Here is a 20,928-nt window from a genome sequence, read left to right on the forward strand (position 1 = left end):
ATTCAATGTCATTTTAAAAGATTAAAACTGAAATTTATGATTGAATAGAGAATATTAATACTCAGTTAATAGTCATACATTCCCCCAAACGTCATTGCATCACCTTGCAAAGCATCACAATTTGTAACACAAATGGTTACAATAACATTGAAAGTGGCATTTGAGTTGATATCCTACTGTATTGAGACATAAAACCACTGACAAATAATAATCTTGAATAACATTTTTCATGATTTTTTAAAATAAAAATATTGCCGTCAGTCCACACGTGGCATATTTTGTATTTTGTCAAGTGTTGGAAATGACAATGCAATGTTTACAGTTGAACAAATTGTTTCTCTTTGAACAATACTTGAAATAATGCAGGGAAAAGCCTCATCCAAAGGTTTCAAGAAACAGCATTCATTTTACACATTTTATTGAGCATCATGTCAATATACATTGCATTGACACAAAATGGAAAACAAAACAAGTAGTAGCAACGTTAGAGGGTGGATTTACCTGGACACCATTTTCTGCGCGTATTGCTTGATGACATTTGAAGGACGCACCAAATCTGTGCAAATACAGTGAACACCGGTCCGAGTAGTACAGAAAATTCTGATGTAAAACATTGACAGCAGTGACATGATCAATTCATTCAACTCTGCTTGCATGTGCTAAAAATCAGTCTGTATTGGTATTGATGCCATGGCTTAGTCATTGGCAAGTTCATTATTTAGGGGGGGGGGGGACAGCAGGTATTTTTATTTAAGTAAAAGGAGTAAACAAAAAATGTTTGTGTCAACTTCACACGAGAAAAGAAAAACAGCCCAGATCCTAACCTTAATGTGATACATGTTGGCTAAATGTGCACCGGGAATAAACGGAAGATTTTACCTGTCAATCTACCGACAGTCCTCAGCATTTCGAAACCCAAACAAATATGAAAGATATTACCCACAGAGAACGCCCGATGTGCAACAACATACTAACAGCTAATCCGAGTCAACAATGGAGCCCCGAAACATCCCCGCATTGAGAACTCGACAACCAAATTGAGGTAAATTCAGATGTCACAGCAAAACGCACTAGAATTATCACAGCTTGAAGACCTTTCTCCACCCCCCCCTCTATGGATGGTTTTTGGTTGGGGTAGTTGAAAAAAATCTCAATTGACCAAGAACGGCCATGAGGAAGTCCATCCCACCAATTGCTTATTGCAATATTGCGAGTTTAATCCTGAGAAGTTGGCACAAACCTCGTGTTAATGTTCACCATGCATGTGCAAGTCAATACACGAGGGGATGGTGGCTCCCAAAGCAGAGTAAGCCATTCCGTTCACCACAACAAATTGCAACAAGAGAGTTTAAAGGGATCATGCACGTTTGAGCCATTGCTAGACCTTCGCATAGATAGCAAACGCTAGCAATTGGCAAAAAAAAAAAAAAAGTTTTTTTTAAGTGCCACAAAAAATATCTTATGATCGCTTTCTAAAAGAAGTTAAGCCAATAAAAGGCAACAGAGAATCAATGACGGTGTTGAAAACCACAATCGCATTTATGATGGGCTGACATGTACAGTATGTAGTTGATTGGGCAAGGGGGTGACGTAAAGGATTTCATTTGTTCGACTCGATCCACCACTAAATTGCATAAGAAACCTGGTCGTATAAAGTAGAAACTGTTCAGCAGCTGATTTTAAAAAAAGCAAGTTCATTTACAGTAGTGACATATTTTACATCATTCGTTTTCCAAAATAAATAAAATTAAATATACAATTCCAGTTTGGAAGAAAGGGAATTTTCGCTGGTAGTGTTCTCAAATTTGCTCTTCTTGTGACAAACGACAACTGATTGCAGAAACCAGGTTGAAGGTCAACCAAGTCCTTTTGTCTTGCAAAACAAGGGGTGCACAAGTTGGAACAATTCCCTCTGGAGGTTTTTCCTTAAACTGTGAGGGGGAGAAGACAAATTACAATCATGTCCTTAGTTACATCACACGAGGATTTTACATGTCATATTTTTAATTCTAAAAATTTGGAACTCTGGTTTCCTCTCTCATTCCAAAACATGTGTGATTGGTTGATTGAAGGCTCTAAAATATCCATAGGTGTGATTGGAACTGTGATTTGTTGTTTGTCTCTGTGTGCCCTGCGATTGGCTGGCAACCAGTTCCGCTTATTCCTTGAAGATACAGTGCCTTGCGAAAGTAGATTGGGCAAGAATTCCCGTCTCTCCATGTGCAAAACGGATAGAGACATAACCCAAGGGACTTGCAGCTGTAATTGCAGCAAAAGGTGGCGCTACAAAGTATTAGCGCAAGGGGACCGAATAATATTGAACGCCCCACTTTTCAGTTTTTTATTTGTTAAAAAAGTTTAAATTATCCAATAAAATTAGTTCCACTTCACGATTGTGTCCCACTTGTTGTTGATTCTTGACAAAATAATTAACATTTTATATCTTTATGTTTGATGCTTGAAATGTCACGAAATGTGGAAAGGTTCAAGGGGGCCGAATACTTTCGCAAGGCACTGTAGCTGGGATTGGCTGCAGCACATAAGCAGTTTGGAAAATGATGAATGAAATCACTGCAGTGACACAAAAAGACCACTAGATGGTAGTATGTTATAAGATTTGGTTGACAGTCTAACTAAAGAGTTGATTGTATTTCTGTCGATGTTCTCTCATAAATGGGTTTTTCAAAAAAAACACTTGAATCCAGTCTCCTTTGCCACTTCCAGCATTAAGAACCAAACTTGTTTTTTCATTTTAACATTCACATTTGGTCTGAACGTACGACACATGCGAGAAATGGAAACCCCTATCTTTGGCAGACTTCCACATTAGTGTGCCGAAACCATCGGCGAATGGCCCTCGAGAGAGGATTACAAGGATGGATGAAAACCCACTTATGTCAGTCTTCAGTCCGTCCTTTTTTCAATAAAAAAATTCTCCTCCCCTGTCCTTTGTCTGCAAAATGGGCATCTGTCCAGGACAGATGGACCGTTCCGTCCCTGGGACAGAGTGCCCACCTCTAAGTTTTACAAAAACATGAAGCATGACATGGTTTTCATCGAGCAACGATTAGTTTTAAATGGGACAATCAATTTAACTACAAAAAAAAACAACCCAAGTAACTTGAACACTATTTCATTCTTACCCTGGACATCACAACGCTTCTAGTCATAGGCCATCTCTTGACTTTTTCTTACACAACGAGCCACTTTTCTCTTGAATTCACCGTTCGGGTCCTCCCGCCACTCTTTCTGTGAACGAAACATGTTTAATGACATGGCAAGGATGACTCAGAGCAAAGGGAAGATTGCATTCCCAGCGTGAGAAGTGTACACAGTTCAACTCACCGCAGCATCTACATTAGCTGGCGAATCGCTGTTGGGGTCTGCCAACATGGAGATGACACTAATCATGATTGTCTCAACCGTGTGGATGGGCAGCCAGCGCTCTTCGGGCTTCTCATAGCCAAACTTATCCTCTCCGGGCTCATGCAGAATGGAGATGCACACATCCCCATTTTTTGCAACTGTTTGGATCGGGTACACACATCGAAACAGTCTGTATAAGGTTGACTTAAAAGCTTTAGTGTGGCGTCATGGGATGATATTATTTTAAGTCTAATTTGAATGCCTCTCACATAATAGACTATAAAACATTCATTGTAACTGAGTCATTTGGTTTCTCTCTAATTCTAAAGAAGAAAATTCTTTAAAGTTCTTTTTTTTTTTTTTTTTTAAACCAAACAATTAACCTATCATGAATTATTTAATTCCCTCAACATATCGGTCAATTTGATGCATTGAGGTTGGGCTAAGAGTTTTAAAAAGGCCATTTTCTATTCCAGCATGAAGGTGCCTAGTCTGCCAAGCAAGATGTATTGGATGCTTGGATGAGTTTGGGTAGGGGGGTGGGGGGGGACTTAATACGCATTTACCGTTCGGGTGCCAGATTTCAGTGATGAACTTCATCTTTGGCGGTCGAAGAGGATAGTCATACGGGAAGGTTAAATGCGCTTTAAAAAAACCTCCTTCGCTGCAATAGACAAGAGGACGACAAAGTTAAATAGTTTGAAGAAATTAATGGCAAAGGTGTTTTGGAAGTGATGGCTTACAAAAGGGTATCTTGGGGACCAATGATCACAACTTCCCATTTATATATGTCGTCGTCATCTATTAGACCTGCCGAAAAGCCCTCCACGGGGTTCTTGTTGAGCTCTGAAATAAGAGACCAGGGATGTTTTAAATGAATATTCCAGACACATTAAGGACCGTTGTAAAAATGGCAGACCTCAGTCATTATCTGAAGTGGGTCAACTTGCACAATTTTGCCTCACTGCCTAACACAAACAATGAACTTTCACAGCATATTGACAAATGACAGTGAAGGAGCCATGTCCAAATTGCAATTCAACCACAATTTGGAGAAAACAGTGTTCAAAATGGAGATGCATCTGCATATCTTATTTCGCAAGCATCTTTGGCCTTCTTGCAACACTTAATTCAAAAGAAGATTCAGTGGCTATGTTTTTTGGTAACGCATTGTTTTACAAACTAAATCCATTGTTATGTCATTATTGCTTGATTAAGACTAGAAATTATTATTTACTTGCATTCCTGAAGCGAATATTTTTGTTCTATGAGATTTTTATTTCTGGCTTCTGAGAGAAGCCCAGTAAGGTCATATTTGGATGTCAAAGGTGAGTTTAGTTTGAATGTTTGAAATGCTTCACTTTATACGGGACCGTGGAATTGTCAATGTGGAGTAAGCGTTTGGCAAATATAAACAAAGCATGATCTGCATTCAGTCAGAACCAATTTAGTTGTAATCCAGACGTGAATCTGATTGAAACGATGTGGCATAAGATTTAAAAGGCTGTATATGCTCAGAGAGCCTGCAGTGTTGCTGAAAGGGTGAGCCAGGATATCTCCAAAGAGATGTAAAAGACTCACTCAAATGGCTTCCGTATACAACAAAAACAAAGGAGCTTGCTGCCAATTTTTGGAAGGGACTCACATACACATACTCACACATACATAAACAAAACAAAATTAATTAATTTATCAACAAATAATTGACATTCAAATTAATAGAGTCTATTAATTGAAGTTGAGGACCAGCAATTATTTAAGGTTAAATTTAAGTATCCAAATCCTCAGATTTAAGCTTTATGAAACTAGAGTGATTAAGACATTTGCAAATACGTATACTCTTTAACTTTGCTAAAATGACCAAGGAAAATGTTGCGTGACGCGCACACGCGAGTGTGTTCCATTGCTCTAACATTCGTATTTGACAAATAAGATTGGACTACGCTGAAGACAGACTGATCTGGAAAGTCTTTGTGCACGCTACACGCATGGTTTCCATGTAGTGTGTATCTTCCACAGATGCGTGGGACTCGTTTTTAATTCGAGCTGTCCAGTCAGTGGTTGTCAGAGAAAACGCCACCGATGTAACAATTAGTTTCCGATTTGATGTCAGCAACAACGATCAGATCCAGATCAAGCAAAACTCCCGGACGAGCAACATTGAAGATAATCAACTAAATAATTGGTTAATTGTCATTTGAGAAATTGACACTACAACATTCTACATTTAGAAACGCAATGATTTGTCACCCTATGAGACGAAAACATGATAAAAGTTGATCGTTCTCTGTACTGACGATTCCTTTGTTCTGTCAGCTACTAGTGACGAAGTCGCTAGCCCGTTAGCAAGGCTACATTGGGATTCTGTTTCCTAAATTATTATTCAGGCGACGTTGACTAGGAATTTCAGTTTCTCAAGAGACGCCAATTGCTCCAAGTGTATGTTTCGCTGCAACCATCGGCCACCGCGTTAAATTTACCTTTCTAGTCCTAACGTGATAGCTTTGCATGGCTAAAACACAAACGTAGCTCTTAGCTACGTAAACTTTACATTCGACTACTTTCCCATAGCGATAAACATTTTACCTGCAAGTTGTTTTCGAAGAAGTAGAGCTGATTGTTCGGTCATGGTATGTGTGCGTTATTGATAACTCTGGTTTTATAAACACTCCCACGCAAATTTAAGCTAGCCCCAGATCTGCTGCCCGCTACCGATTTCCCCCTATGTTTTGACACAAGGTTCGGCTCAGTGTTGGCTCGTGAGTGAACGATCCGTTCAAAAGGAACGAATCCTTTCAGTGAACGAATCACTTCCTACCAGTAGGTGTCGATAATGCTCATTGAAGCTGGTGCCACCACGCCGTAAAACAACTAATAAGAAAATGACGTAACTTCCCGTTCACCAACGAACGAATCTGTGAGTGAACGAATCAGTGAGTGAGTGATTCGCATTTCCAGTTCATCGTGAGAACGGATCAGTGAGGGAACGAATCCTGACTTTCCCGTTCGCGAACGAGTCAATGGGTGAACTGCCTTCCCGTGCATCAACGGATCAGTCAGTGAACGTGTTGCGTCTCCTAACGTGAACTATGTAAGCAAGAATGTAGAATGTAGAATGGAGCCCTTCGTCATCTTCGTCATCCCGTGATCGATTCCTTTGTCCTTTATGTAAACAACCGCCTCGCGACGCGGGTGACATCACTTCCAGTTCAAATGACAGTAATGCCTTGCACATTGCGGTTCGTTTATCGCGGTTTCACTACATAGCGGATTTTTGAATTTTGAAAATTTGTGAAAACATTTACATATAAGTTGCTCCTGAGTATAAGTCGCCTAACCCTAACCCTAACCCCACCCTAACTATGAAAAAAAAAACGCAAATTATCGTCCAAAAATTACGGTATGGTCCTGTGCATTACTGACACTCTGGTTGAAGTCATATGAACTGAAAAAAGAACGAATAACTTTCGGAAGTGATTCGTTCACTCTTGTTCACTGAAAATATTCGTTTTTTCTGAACGAACAAGCCTTCCATTCGGCTTGTTTGCTGGTCAACAACAACAATGTCAAAAAAACTTTTTTATGCACGCAACGTTGGTTTGTTTGCTGGGCAACAACAACATTAAACATTACATTAAAACATTAAAACTTTACTTTTTAGCAAGGCTTTCCCCAGCTCCTCATAGATGTCTCCTATCGTCTCTGTGTTTTTAGGCTTTTATGCCTTTATTCTGGTTTCTTGTGGTTTTATTACTAGTCTTATTTCTGTAGCACTTTGAGATTCTTTTATGAAAAGTGCTTTACAAATAAAATTTATTGTTATTATTATTATTATTATTATTATTATTATTAGTAGTAGTAGTAGTAGTAGTAGTAGTAGTAGTAGTAGTAGTAGTAGTAGTAGTAGTTAAAGGTTAAACATCCCACGGTCCTTCGCTAGAGGGCGTTCGGGACCTATCAAATGACGTCATCATTACGTGACAGGAAATAAAGCGACGACATCAAAACCGCGCTCGGTTTAAAAACTCAAACAGAAGCGTACCGTCTTCCATTCGGCTGCATCAGATAAACACGCAACTTGTGTGGTGAATCAGTAACAGTAGTTTCTCGACGACCGCAACGACGAAAGAGGTAAATTACGACGATGTACCTAAGTTATCATGTGAGCAACGTTATTTGTAGTACGGCTTGGTTGCAGTACAGAAGTGCGGTCCGCTTTCATTAGCATGGTAGCTATCAGTGCTAACTTTAGATATTTAGCTTGATTAACCTCGACGAATGTTCGATCTCAAATGAGCCATCATCACATGCTGATTCTTGGCTGTGCCAAGAGTAATACTGTGCTGTGAAAAAACTCCAAAGGGGAGGATTAGTAGTGATGCTTGCTGGCAGACATGCTCCCGATTTCAAATCTCAATGCCGCCAGTTTGCTAAAACAGGTCCGATTTGTCGTTTTGTGTATTGGGTCAGTTTAAGTTCAGGTTGTAAACAAAACATCCGTTGCGTGTTGTTTGAGATGTCCGTCGCTGAACAAACAAAGATGGGGTTACAGTTGGTTTGTTGTTGGCAAGATCTCGGGTTGTTTAATGGCGGTCAGTCCACGCGGCACTACAGCAGATGAAACCACCCCCTCTCTCCAGGCAACAAAGTTTTGTACTGGCCGTGTGTGGCCCACGATGTGAAATGAGTTTGGCACCTCTGATCTAACAAAACACAAAATACTATTGCAAAAATATGGGATAACGTATATTCAATAACTTCAACAAATAGCTCGCACTTTTATTAGCCAAACATCGTTGAACAAGTGTTGTGATTGCAGTGTGAAAATGTCTGCGAGGACCACAGCAAAGTACGTGGAGGAAAAGGACCGTCGTCGTCGTCGACGACAGGAATGTCTTTGGCTGCAGCCTTATGTTGTGTTGCGCAGAGCAGGTTAGTACATATTTAGTTTCTATTACAAATCCTCTTCCAGTGTCATGTGTGATAGAGAGATTGGAAAAAGTCTATCGGTTTGACCAGTTTCTCTTCAACTGTAAGTTTCAATGTGTTTGTCTTGTTTTGCAGACATCAGTGAAGCTATTCGTCCGAAGCAGCTAGTGCCAAAGCGCACTCGCATTAAAGAGGAAGATGTGGGCAAAGAGGTCCATCACTTCAATGAACAAATGGAGCAGAAGTTTCTTTGCAATATAAAAGAGGAGGAAGAGCCAGAGCGGCCTTCTAGTCAAGAGGAGGCTGAGGACTCCTGCGACATTAAAGAGGAGGAAGAGGAGGATACCTGCAAGATGACATTGACTGGTGTTCCTGTGACGAGTTTCGATGAGACTCAACGGGAGGTGAGCAAAGGGGCGGAGCCTCCGAGCTGCAGCTCAAGTCAACCAATGACCAGAGAAGGTGATGGAGACCACTGTGGAGGATCACAAGCAGCTCCACCATTAGATAGATTAGAGGTGTCGTCACATGGTCCTGCTGGTGATGATGAGTCTCAAAACAAACACAGGCAATGTTCTCAGTGTGGGAAATTTTGTGCTAATAACAGTTTTTTGAAACAACACATGAAAATGCACACAAGAAAGAAAAACTTTACCTGCTCAGATTGTGGGCAAAAATTTAGTCGGAGGCAAAATTTAAATATGCATACGAGAATCCACACTGGCGAGAAACCTTTTACATGCTCAGTTTGTGGCCAAACATTTGCTCTTAAGCAAAATTTAAATACGCACACAAGAATCCACACAGGCGAGAAACCTTTTTCATGCTCAGTTTGTGGCCGAACATTTGCTCAAAAGGGAACTTTAAATTCGCACACAAGAATCCACACTGGCGAGAAACCTTTTTCATGCTCAGTTTGTGGCCAAAAATTCTCTCAGAATGGACATTTAACTACGCACAAAAGATTCCACACTGGTGAGAAACCATTTTCATGCTCAGTTTGTGGCCAAAAATTCTCTTATAAGAACGTCTTAAAAAGCCACACAAGTACTCACACCGGCGAGAAACCTTTTTCATGCTCAGTTTGTGGCCAAAAATTCTCTTATAAGTCAGTCTTAAAAACGCACACAAGAATCCACGCTGGCGAGAAACCTTTTTCATGCTCAGTTTGTGGCAAAAGATTTGCAGTGAAGGGAAACTTAAAAATTCACGCAAGAACCCACACTGGCGAGAAACCTTTTTCATGCTCAGTTTGCGGCCAGAAATTGAGTTGCAAGGAAACCTTTAAAAGTCACACAAGAATCCACACTGGCGAGAAACCTTTTTCATGCTCAGTTTGCGGCCAGAAATTGAGTTGCAAGGAAACCTTTAAAAGTCACACAAGAACCCACACTGGTGAGAAACCTTTTTCATGCTCAGTTTGTGGCCAGAAATTCTCAGAAAAAGGAAACTTAAAAAGTCATACAAGAACCCACACTGGTGAGAAACCTTTTTCATGCTCAGTTTGTGGCAAAAGATTTGCAGTGAAGGGAAACTTAAAAATTCACGCAAGAACCCACACTGGTGAGAAACCTTTTTCATGCTCAGTTTGCGGCCAAAAATTCTCTCACAGGGGAAGCTTAATCAAGCACACGGTAGCACACGCCTAACTCTGTTGCCTTCTCAATCACTTGCCAAAGAGTCTCTATTGAGAATTCCAAGTGTTGGGGAGAAAGGTTTTCACCTTCTATTTGAGCAGACTTCATGAGTTTTTGCATGGATGATGATATAGTTAACTGGCTTGTCATGACTTGTAAAAAAGAAAAAGCTGAAAAAAACAAGACTTTTTTTTCCTGTCTTGTGCTTGTGTGGTGATTCAACCCTGCTCTCCGCACCGGAAAAAGTTAGGCCAATTCTTTTCATTTTGCAGTAAAATGGATGAAGCAATTTGTGTAGAAATGCTGACTGACAAAATATAAAAGCATGTGGAATGCCTTGGAATCATGAATTGTACAGAATGACATTGAACAATGTGGAATCAGGTGGAGAAGTATGAAATTATGTGGAATGATATTAAACGATGACTAATGCCGATACGCGTTATGTGATGCGCCTTAAGAAATGGAGAACCATGGGATGTGTTTAATTCCCAACATTTTACGACACAAGTAAGGTAAGTCTCATGCACAGCATATCACTAGTTCATTTGATACCATGCCATTAACCTCAAAATAATCAAGCAGATCACATACACAAATACCAGACCTAATTTCGACCACGAAGGCTTTGACCGCCAGTGTGCGTATGAAACGTCACAAGCTTTCCTTTTTTTGTGAAGCACGTGGATGGAAAGTTTCAAGGCTTCATCTGGCATCAATGACGCACAAGCGGCTGAACGCTTTCTGGCCAGTAACATTCATGTGAGACTACACACAACAAAGGCACGCTAATTTGCTATTAAAATATATTCAAATCTAACATTTCTTTGCACGCTACCTTGGTTTTGTTTGCTGGGGTAACAACAACAAAACGTCCCATGGTCTTTCGCTAGAGGGCGTCCGGGACCACTTTGAAATGACATCATCATTACGTCGACAAACCGCGCTTGGTCTAAAAAACACAATCAGAAGCGTATCGCCTTCCGTTTGGCTGCATCAAATGAGGCTGGAGTGCAGTGGAGTGGGTCTTTGGATTGCCCCAGTATCTGACTTGAGGCTGCTCCATAATTCTTGATAACCTCGAGGATGAACCGCAAAAGATCAGATATTGTTTTGACAGATCCATTCAGTTGACAATGCGTTTCCTTTAACAGAGCTTTGGCTCGCTTCCTTGACAGACGCTAGTGCTGCTCGTTCGGTCACGTGACTTTTTTTACGCGCACCAAAACGGGGCTCCGCTCTATGAGCTCGACACATGCGCCGACGCATCGGTGTTCCCGGACGCATCACTAATGAAAAGAAAACGTTACAAACAAAAGTGTAAGAGTTAGCTTCATCCATGACCCTAAGCAGGATAAGTGCTCAGATATGATGAGTTGATGAATGTTGGCCGTGCTCACAATTGACAGATGTTTTTGCTCCAGCTCTCCTGCGTGCGTGACCTCTCCGCACGGAATTGACCTTCTTGTCTCGCTCTTGGCCAGGGTTGCACACTTTCCTCAGCGGCTCTGCAGAGGAATCAATTCCAAATTCAGTTTGTACTTTTTTTGGAGAGGGGGCGGTCACTTGCTAACTTAAATCACCTTTTAATTCCGGATGACTCTGGCCGACATTGCGTAATAGGGAAATATACTTCTGGTCTCCATCATCATTTCCTAAAGTGAAAAAGTACATATACATTTGAGTTGTGTTCGTATATACTGTGTCCTCCAAAATCAATGGAGGGATAAGATACAGCTCAATTTAAAGGAGAGGTCAACCCAACAATGTCATTTGTGAAACTGCATCCCAATCGCTTTGTGTAACATCTCAAACTATGTCGCCAAATATGTTTCCGGATTCTGATATGAGGTTATATTTCTTCAGAAAGGAAGAGGAGGGTAAGGAGGACTCACGACAAACTTGTAGGAGGACATAATGCTGTCTCTCTGCCAGCAGGCCGCTTGCCAGATCCACACCGAGTTGCTTGGTTTCTAAGTTCACTACTCTCCCGTTGCGGCTCATCAGGTCCACACGCTCTGTCGGACACAACAGCGCACGACTTTGTCAAATACACTCATCGATATATTTGTCTTTTCGCTGTATGCTGTTTCTTTTCACATTTCATATTGTCAATATCATGCAGTGTTTTGTAAAAACAGAAGAAACTCACTATTGGGTCACAAGTATTTTTTTCTTTACTCATTGTTCAGCCCAAAATGCAAATAAAGTTAATTGGTGAGTTTACAAATGACTAAAATAGTTGTTGCAAGACCCAGAAAATAGTCACACAACTGATAAGAGCATTAATGAATTAATACCATTCAAGTCCACGCCACAGCGCTCCTTTAAATTGTGGACAAAGTGGATCAGTTTGCAGTTGATGTTAAACATTTCCATTTTGCTTTCTAGAGAGAGAGAAAAAAAAAGATGATTGTAAGTGGTACACGCAAAATGAATCGCAAATAAAACAATCATGACTACAATACGCTAAAATATAGGCAATGTGAATATTTCTAACCTCCAAACAGGACAGTGACAAACATTTCAAAGCTTATTTTCCTCCGTGGTTTGAGATCTTGTCAGGTTCCAGCCTCATGTGTTTATGTCAAAGGGACCAGGGAGTTACCAACATGCAGAGGTCAACAACGGAGGCTGTTAAATCGGTTTTGTGCTCCACACAAAGACTCAGCTTGCAAGGGAGACACTGTATGAATGAGATACAAAGATGGCAAACACACACACACACACACACACACACACACACACACACACACACACACACACACACACACACACACACACGCATTGCACCATTGCGTCCCGTAAAATCCAGATCTTGTTAAATGTGTGAAAAAGGGGGAATCACTGTGGTCGGTCTCCATGGATTTTCTACACAGAGACAGAAAGGCACTCTGCACTCTGAAAGAGCCATATATTATGGTCTGTCACAAAATTCTGAAGAAAAAAGTTGAATCTAGTTGAGCAATCTTATTCTAAATGTATGTGTCTAAATTTGTAATTCCCACTTTCCTTGTTAAGGCACAGAGCTGAGCCAATCATTGGAAGTCATGTCATAAAACCTACAATGCAGAAGATGAAGTGTGATGAAACATACTGAAGCATATGTTCCGACACCTTGCGGGTTTTGGCAATATTTATATATATATATTTCAAAAATAAAGCGCTTTGTTACAGCTGAAGCTATATCAATAAGATGGTGTCCTAGTGTACCAAAAATGACTTCAATCGGAAAATCTATTTCAATTTAAAAGATGTGAGTGCGTTGAATTGAACCGGTGTAGAAAATGGATTTATCAAATAAAAAACAAATATCAACCACACATGCAACGTGCAACTTCTATTTTTAATTAAATACTGATCAGTGTCAGATGAGGTGTACTTTGCAAAACTTGCCACCAGATGTCAGTGTTGGTTTCCCCTGGTTTGACAATAAATAGTTGAACTCAGCAGGGAGTTGTAACGAAAGCACGGGCGAGGTTGCAGGAGCACTATTTCAGGACGAACCTCAGCGAAAAAAATGGAACAAATGAACCAAATTGTAGAAGGTTGCGTGGTGGCTAAACCATGATACATTTTGAGAGAGGACGCAAATCATGATATTGTCAGGAATGAGTTGAGCCAGGGCGACCAAATGCAGCTTAAACCAGGATTTATTGAAGGGACACCGACATAAATACATGAGACAACAGATATCTTGAAATGAAAAGTAAATGAAATGTAATCACGCATTGCATTTTACAGCATGTTTATTAAATGTGTTGAACCGCTGAGAGCTTGTCTGATATAGTTCTAAATCATTGCTATCAAACTCAAGGCCCGGGGTCCAGAAACGGCCCGCCCCATCATTTTATGTGGCCCGCGAAGACAAATTGTGTTATCAATATTACAATAACAAATTGTCTTCATTTCACAAAATAGAGGTATTGCGAGAAATGTTTATTACCATTCATCTTTTGAAAATATTGGAACAGTTTTTACTCGTCTCTTATTTTAAAATTTGTTATTCATCAGTTTGTTACTGTATACTGTATATCATTTATGGCGTTGACAGTCATAATGGCCCCGCCGAAGGAAACTATGATTACGATGTGGCCCGCGACAAAAGTAAGTTTAACACCCCTGTTCTGAATGGTGAATAGCAGCAGCAAGCAAAAATGTTGTCCTTATGTTTTACTGTTGCAACATGAGATGCATTTTACCCCTCTGAGCAACCCCATTCAAATAGAAACCGAGGACAAAGACCCTGGTAGTCTGTGTGGTAAATATTTGAAAAGTACTTTAGCCCCCCGGGGACCATTTCAAACAGAAGTAGGTCCTGACTCTTCTAACCGGAACTCACAGGGGAACTGAAAGTAACGCTGGGAAAATAAAGAGCTCCAAAGATAGTCTGACTGATTAAATATGATTTTCTCAGGATGAGTAAACCAGATTTTCCAAATCTAATATGAGAGATGAGTCCAACCAATTTCAATAGTTAGGATCTTGCGTAATGTAATGTAAATAAAAAACTGTTTCTCTTTTCATCTTCACACTTCCCTCATAAAGAACCGTGACATTTTTTTGCAAATGATCATTTCCCCCAAAACAAATGTAATCATTTAATATGAGTGTTTATCATTTTTTATTTTAGCTTTCAAGACAGCAATAAGGTATCCTGTAATGAACATGACATGAAAATTGTGCGAGAACAGAATTGCCTGATTGTGGTATGAAAATGTCTTTTCTCCTAAATTGGAGGAAAACACACTTTAGAGACCCTCCAAACAATTTTCAGTCACCAGCTAGGCATGTCACTTGCACAAAATGCCTCAAATACACAATGAACACTCAACAACGGAGAGATTTTGGAGAAAGATGTTTTAGAGTAAAGAGAGGAAGACAATACAAAAGTGGATACACGGGTTGATTAATATTTCATTATTGTGCCTGTCACCATGCATCACTGCCAAGGATTTATAGAAAATAAATATGTTTTGCAATATTTTTCTGCACCACCCCTGATGATGATGACTAATACCTGTCACGGGACATCAGTGGCTGCTTTTAAGAGCTGTTTGGCATACATAAGGATTAAAAAAAAAAAAAAAAAACATTTGACCAGAGTAATGGTGATGACTGCGCAGTGCGTGTCAGGACACTTTAGTCAGCGCACTCAGGCTGCTTTCCCTGTTCAGCCTGTTAAGCTGCGTGGCACTCTGGTTCTCTGCTTCTTTACTTTCCTCCACAGCCGCCGATGCCGCCAAATAATGCCGTTGATGACGCGTGGGTATTTGAGTCAATCTGATGGGATCCAATTTGGGATCATTAAGCACGACAAGCGACAGAGGTGTTTGGGATAGCGCCAACAGACCGCTTCCGACAGGGGAGACGCGAGCGGAGTTTTCGGAAATGCCATCGCCCTGCTCAGAGCAAAGGTCAAGGCTGAGGCCGTTGGCCTTGAGCCTGATGGAGTCGGTGAAGCTGCTGTGAAGCGAATTGCGCTTACTGCCGCTTCTCTCCGGCAGCTCTTGCCGACCTAAAATGTGGCGGTAGATTATTTTCCGGAAGGTTTGCCGGAACTCCCGGATGCGGTACGCGTAGATGAACGGGTTGATCACCGAGTTGCCGTGCGACAGGATAATGGCCACGTACATGATGAAGAGCGGCGGACGGTGACACTCGGGGCAAAAAAGAGTGAAGCAGTTGATGATATGTAAGGGCAGCCAGCAGACGGCAAACAAGCCCACTATGATGGCCAGAGACTTGGCAGCTTGGACCTCTTTCTGGAGAGTGGAGCGTGACTTTTCCCCGTGAACCGCTTTGACCTCAATGAGCTTGAGCTGGTGGCGAGCTGCCATGAAGATACACAGGTAGATGGCCAACATCAGCAGCAGGGGAATCATGACGCAGGCAAAAAAGTTAAAGTACACCATATAATCCATAACCACCACCTCCTCAAAGAGGCACGTCATCAGACCCGGTGGGCACTCGTTGTCTTCCTTCTCAGACAACTTGTGCCAGCCCATCATGGGGGTCAGGCCGATGAGAATGGAGAGAACCCAGCAGATGGCGATGATGTACTGCGCCCGCTTGCCCGTCACCAGACTGTTGTACCTTCAATGGGAGACAACATCATCATCATCGTCAACCAAAAAAAAAAACATGTTGAAAAACCATTCAAAAGAATATCAGAAAACACTGATAAAGATTTATTATTTGAATCTTGGCATATTTTTTGGGTTGGTCGGTGCCCCCGCAGCTGCCTGGCTAGCGCCGTGAGTGGCCAGGCATATGAGGGACTGATCGAAATCTACAACCAACATTCTAATATGTGTTCCATATGATTTCTGTCAATGTACTGCACACACAAAGCTCCAGTCTCTTAATTTTGTGGAATTTGTCTTGGCCGCACAGTCACAGAGATTTGTAAGGCAAATTCTCAAGATTTATGTATTTTAACATGTTTGTCATGAACATGACAATAAACTTTATGTGCCGCAGTAAATTTGCCAGTCCAAAGTCGATGAAACAATTACAAGTGACAGTTTACAACTAATCAACAAAATGTGTTTTGAATAAACAATGACAGATTTATGTATTCGGCATTAATAAATCCCACTAATAAACAAAATGTGTTTTGAATAAACAATGACAGATTTATGTATTCGGCATTAATAAATCCAATGTGCTTAAAGTACTTTTGAACGAGTGTACGTACGTATTCATTCATCATGAATTACTCAAATACTTCAAATAGGTTATTAAATTGACATGCATCAACTTTATGGACATTTCGGATACTTCAAACCATTAAATGCATCTTGAAATTTTGCCCAGAATTTTTCATAATAATAAACTAAACCATGATTCCTTTTTCCCGAGAGATCTGCTTCCATTATATTATGTATCTCAGCCTCTGTTTAATCATCAGCATCTTTCATCATTTAGTGTTTTACTCTTGCATCATGTTATTGAACAATTATTGATTCTGAAGTAGTAATTGAGTAATTTGAGTAATTGCAATGTGACAGTCATGCCCCAACTCAAGACCCAGGTAATGATACCTAATGCACTACCTGCCCCTACTTCCAACTGTGATCTCATGGAGGAAGGACAGTGCTGTCATTCCAAATGTCTAAGTTTGGTATGAATCACAATAAGGTCCCTTCCTGGGCTTAAAGAGGGGAGGGGGGGAAAGGGGGATAAACAAACAAGTCTGTAAGTACTTCTATTTTCAGGGTGCATGTCGCACAGTGTGGGAGAGCAGCTGAAAGGATCGGTTTGTTTCGATGGCATTCTGCAAATGTTAAAGTGCAAAATGTCAAAACAACAGCCCTCCTCCGCTGCAAAGGAGGAGATGATGTCAAGTGCTTTCAGTTGTGTGAAACAGTGCGTGCGTGGATGCGTGTGCCCTGGAAACAGGAAACACAATGTGGTCTCAGACCTTACAAAGGTCACAGTTGAAATGTGTCCCAACAATACCTTCACTGACATGCAAAGGGATGAGTTTTTAATATAGTCTGCGGAAGCAATTAGAGCCAAATGCATTTTATTGCTCCGGGGAGATGTGGCCTCCTGGGGGGTGCCATTTCTGGCCACACTCAGCTGTGACTTTAGGGTTCAAATGTCACATCTGCGCTGTCAAGTACATATGTGTTAGTGACACTCCTGCCTGTGGCTGACATCAACATCAACGATTCAAATGTTGAATAAAAGTTTCATACAAATAAATACATATTTTGAAATGAATACTGTTCCTAATTGTTGAGCAGATATTTTTTTCAGCTAAACATGACACAAGATAATGACAAAAAAAGTGCTTTTGACAATTTACCTGTTGCTAACATTTGGCAATGTACTCATAGTCCTAAAATGCAACTCCCAAAGATGGATGTCATTTTTGGCGTCATGCTCTTAATCATTATAACAGACTCTACATTTAAAAAAGTAAAGTAAAGCTACTTACCACTTACCAAATTAAAAAACATATTAGGTTCAACTCTACATCCTTTCCGACCTTTTTACGTATTTATTTATTTATTTATTTATTTATTTAAACTCCCTTGCTGTGAACACAATTTTATTCATTAACTATAAGATTTGATTCTAGCAATTATTTTGGTCATGATGTCTTGATTTCCCCAAATTCTCACCTTCAAAACTGTGACCTGAAAGTAACAACACCATATCATTTATTGCCATGACTTCTGACAGTTTTTAAAATATAGACTATGTGTTTGACCACCAGCCAATGTGAGCGTTATGCTGCCACATTTGTGCACCGCTCAAAGGCGGTAGAAGATAAGGTGATTGTTTCGATGCGTTCTTGATAAACTCTTGGCTTCTCACGGAAGCCTAGTGATCCCCACTTTTATTTTCAGAGAAAGGTGGATTCAATTTAAAATTGAAAGCATTGAAAACACATCAAAATTGAAAGTCGGCAATAAAGCATTTTGTGATGCTGGTTGGTCCCCTTTTGTTTTCATGATCAATGTTTTATATAAACGCATGATACGTAACTAACACATTTACTACGACAAATGTGAACCAAAAATCTCTTTGCTTGACGATATACAAAATATCGTTCATATTTTGGCTTTGACTTTTCCTGTGATTAATAAAACTGAACCAGGTTGAATGCCAGTCCTAATTGATGAAAACGAAGAAGTGTTCATTTGAGAATACTCCTCGTCTATTTCAACTTTATTTCATATATTACCATGGTAATGTTCACTTTATAGCTACATTTCAAGAAATGTGAGGACTACATTCAGAGCTTCCAAACCATCAGAGACGCGCAGAAGCTTTTCGAGGAATTGAGGCCGTGTTAGTATCAAGGAGACGAACCAAAACTGACCTGAGAGGTAACTTGATGGCAATGTAGCGGTCCATAGCAATGGCCAGCAGACTGAAGATGGAGCTCTGGGTGAGAACGAGCACGAAGCATGCAATGAAGAGGCACCCGTAGAATTTGGAGCAGAAGCCAATACTGATAACAATGGAGAAGGGAATGGCCAACACGCCCACGGCGATGTCAGCCACAGCCAGCGACACCAAAAAGAAGTTGGTGTTGCTCTGCAGGTTGCTGTTGAAGAACACGGCCCAGCAGACCAGCACGTTGCCCAACACGGAGAAGATGGCAATCAGCAGCTCCACCGTGATGTAAATGCCAGAGGCGGCGAGGTTTTCCAGCATGATGAGAAAAGAGGATATTTTACCAGTGAGGATGGAGGAGGCCTCACCTCGACTACCATAGCTACGGCCTGGCTACCACTGAGCTCAGCATCTTGACCTCCAAGCTTCGGCATCTAACGCCAAGACTCATTCCTGCTTGATCAACTCAAACTGCTGATAAAAAGTCCTAGTCATAAAACACGAGACAGCATCAATTGCATCCTCTCCCACCAAAAGCTCTTCTGCTCTCCAGATCCGTGCAGGTCCTTCCCCTCTGTGGATTTTTCCCATGAATCTCTCGAGGGGGTGAGATGTTACCAGCAACGCACGGCAATGGAACATTCAGTTGCTGCAGAGAAGAGAAGGAGGAAATGCTCTTGCAATCAAGGAAGTGTGCCACACAAGCTTGCATGACATATGCAGTATGAAGAGAAATATATATATATATACACATATATATATACACACGTGTGTGTCATATATATATATATATTTATATATATATATAAATCTACACAAGTCAAAAACAATTGCATGGATGGCAAACAAAGTTACTTCAGCTTGCAGAGCTGCACAGAGATGAAACGAGAGGTCCACCATAGGAAGTGGAAAAGAACGAAAGCAAGCTGCCTCTCATTGTGGTTCACCACACCATAAATGCAAATGATGTTGGCACAATCACTTTTGATAAGCACTCTTTTATTCGATTATATTTTTTTCTGTCGGTTCATCTGTGAAACATGCTCTGCTTAACAATTATTCTTAATTGTGAATTTACAGTGTCGTAAATTTAGAATAAAATACACAAGTTGCGGCTGTGCAGTATTGGGAATTTATAGACAATGTTCACTGTGAGCACTTGTATTAAACTTTAACCTCATTTGTGTCCCAGTGGTATTTTTGATGTAACCAAGGGAAAACCAAATCATTAGTTTTTGTTCTGAATACAAATATGTATGTATGGTGTTAAACTCTGGTGATTTTAAATTTGTGGATAAGAGCACAATATAAAATCACTATATCACTCCATGACAAATATTCTACATATGATCCTTATGACAAAATCTATATACTATATCCTCGCAGCACAAAATAGCAAAATAATTATCATTGAAATTAAATGAGAAATAAATTGTTAAAATAGCACGTCGTCGCTGGTGTTATTGAAGCTGCAAATATCATGTTTGTTGTATTTGCTGTGAAAGTTTAACCACAGATTGAATGAACCAAGTGAGTATTTGGATTATAACATGAATTTTGGTGTCCCTCAAATTGTCTGCGTGTCTGTTTGATCACACCACACTAAATCTAGATAGAGCATATGGACTCATGTTCAGCCTTTGCCTTGATGGATTTTCCTCAAGCAAATTTCTATCAATAAAAGCGACATACCTGATTTCATTCTCGTCCATGCAGTTTCTTGTCTCCTTTATCTCGGCCGAGTGCTGCTCTCAACGTGAATATTACTGTTCAATAGCACCAGCTTTTTTTTTTTCTTTTTTTTTTCTTCTTATCACTCAAACAGAAGAGGCACACCCTCTTTACATGCAGCGTGATGAGTGGCTGTTTGTTGTTCAGCCAAGGAGCAGCTAAAAGCCTGCTCTGTGGACAGATGTAGGCCTATCTCTTGATGACACATTAAAGTGGGACATCTGAGACGGGCAGCGAGTCATGCGGACATGCTTTTTAGCCAGGACGCCAAACCATAATAGAAAATTTTATCTCATTGTTTACAATTGCTCATGGCTTAGGATCATTGAGATCTGTTGACCTTTACTTTAAATGGATTACAAGATCCTTAATGGACAAATATACTATGTCATGGCAAATATACAATTTA

At 40.4% G+C, this 20,928-nt stretch overlaps 3 protein-coding genes and 1 pseudogene across 4 annotated transcripts; 1 reads left to right on the forward strand and 3 right to left on the reverse strand.

Annotated features, from left to right (window-relative positions):
* Positions 1-401: 401 nt before the first annotated feature.
* On the reverse strand, positions 402-6,284 carry LOC147057729 (ubiquitin-conjugating enzyme E2 G1-like). The gene is made up of 6 exons (XM_085909758.1): positions 5,953-6,284; positions 4,110-4,212; positions 3,933-4,030; positions 3,346-3,524; positions 3,144-3,249; positions 402-1,931 (listed from the first exon to the last, which is right to left on the reverse strand). Exons 1-5 carry the CDS (start codon positions 5,993-5,995, stop codon positions 3,163-3,165), a joined length of 510 nt encoding a protein of 169 aa, XP_085765884.1. The 5' UTR covers positions 5,996-6,284; the 3' UTR covers positions 402-1,931; positions 3,144-3,162.
* A 1,049-nt stretch (positions 6,285-7,333) lies between these two features.
* On the forward strand, positions 7,334-10,386 carry LOC147057730 (uncharacterized; annotated as a pseudogene). Its single transcript, XR_015065847.1, has 3 exons — positions 7,334-7,497; positions 8,186-8,298; positions 8,431-10,386. The product of XR_015065847.1 is annotated as an uncharacterized LOC147057730 (transcript).
* A 908-nt stretch (positions 10,387-11,294) lies between these two features.
* Positions 11,295-12,457, reverse strand: c8h22orf15 (chromosome 8 C22orf15 homolog). Its single transcript, XM_085908954.1, has 5 exons — positions 12,433-12,457; positions 12,233-12,319; positions 11,828-11,950; positions 11,516-11,587; positions 11,295-11,440 (listed from the first exon to the last, which is right to left on the reverse strand). The coding sequence occupies exons 1-5, from the start codon at positions 12,455-12,457 to the stop codon at positions 11,295-11,297; spliced, it is 453 nt and encodes a 150-aa protein (XP_085765080.1).
* Positions 12,458-13,773: 1,316 nt separating this feature from the next.
* On the reverse strand, positions 13,774-20,680 carry adora2aa (adenosine A2a receptor a). The gene is made up of 3 exons (XM_085909744.1): positions 20,481-20,680; positions 18,772-19,437; positions 13,774-16,028 (listed from the first exon to the last, which is right to left on the reverse strand). The coding sequence occupies exons 2-3, from the start codon at positions 19,107-19,109 to the stop codon at positions 15,065-15,067; spliced, it is 1,302 nt and encodes a 433-aa protein (XP_085765870.1). The 5' UTR covers positions 19,110-19,437; positions 20,481-20,680; the 3' UTR covers positions 13,774-15,064.
* Positions 20,681-20,928: the final 248 nt, after the last annotated feature.

Source organism: Syngnathus leptorhynchus, chromosome 4 (assembly GCF_054491065.1).
Source record: "Syngnathus leptorhynchus isolate UIUO chromosome 4, UIUO_Slep, whole genome shotgun sequence".
Classification (NCBI taxonomy): Eukaryota; Metazoa; Chordata; class Actinopteri; order Syngnathiformes; family Syngnathidae; genus Syngnathus; species Syngnathus leptorhynchus.

Excerpts from the sequence above, each read along its gene's own strand:
- LOC147057729 (XM_085909758.1), bottom strand. The coding sequence starts at position 5,995 with ATGACCGAACAATCAGCTCTACTTCTTCGAAAACAACTTGCAG. Across the intron at positions 4,031-4,109 it reads GGTCCCCAAGATACCCTTTT|CGAAGGAGGTTTTTTTAAAG; the intron begins GTAAGCCATCAC and ends TGTCTATTGCAG. Across the intron at positions 3,250-3,345 it reads CAGCTAATGTAGATGCTGCG|AAAGAGTGGCGGGAGGACCC; the intron begins GTGAGTTGAACT and ends TTTCGTTCACAG.
- c8h22orf15 (XM_085908954.1), bottom strand. The coding sequence starts at position 12,457 with ATGTTTGTCACTGTCCTGTTTGGAG. Across the intron at positions 12,320-12,432 it reads TGTCACTGTCCTGTTTGGAG|AAAGCAAAATGGAAATGTTT; the intron begins GTTAGAAATATT and ends CTCTCTCTCTAG. Across the intron at positions 11,441-11,515 it reads GAGTCATCCGGAATTAAAAG|AGCCGCTGAGGAAAGTGTGC; the intron begins GTGATTTAAGTT and ends ATTCCTCTGCAG.
- adora2aa (XM_085909744.1), bottom strand. The coding sequence starts at position 19,109 with ATGCTGGAAAACCTCGCCGCCTCTGGCATTTACATCACGGTGGAGCTG. Across the intron at positions 16,029-18,771 it reads GCCATCAAGTTACCTCTCAG|GTACAACAGTCTGGTGACGG; the intron begins GTCAGTTTTGGT and ends CTCCCATTGAAG.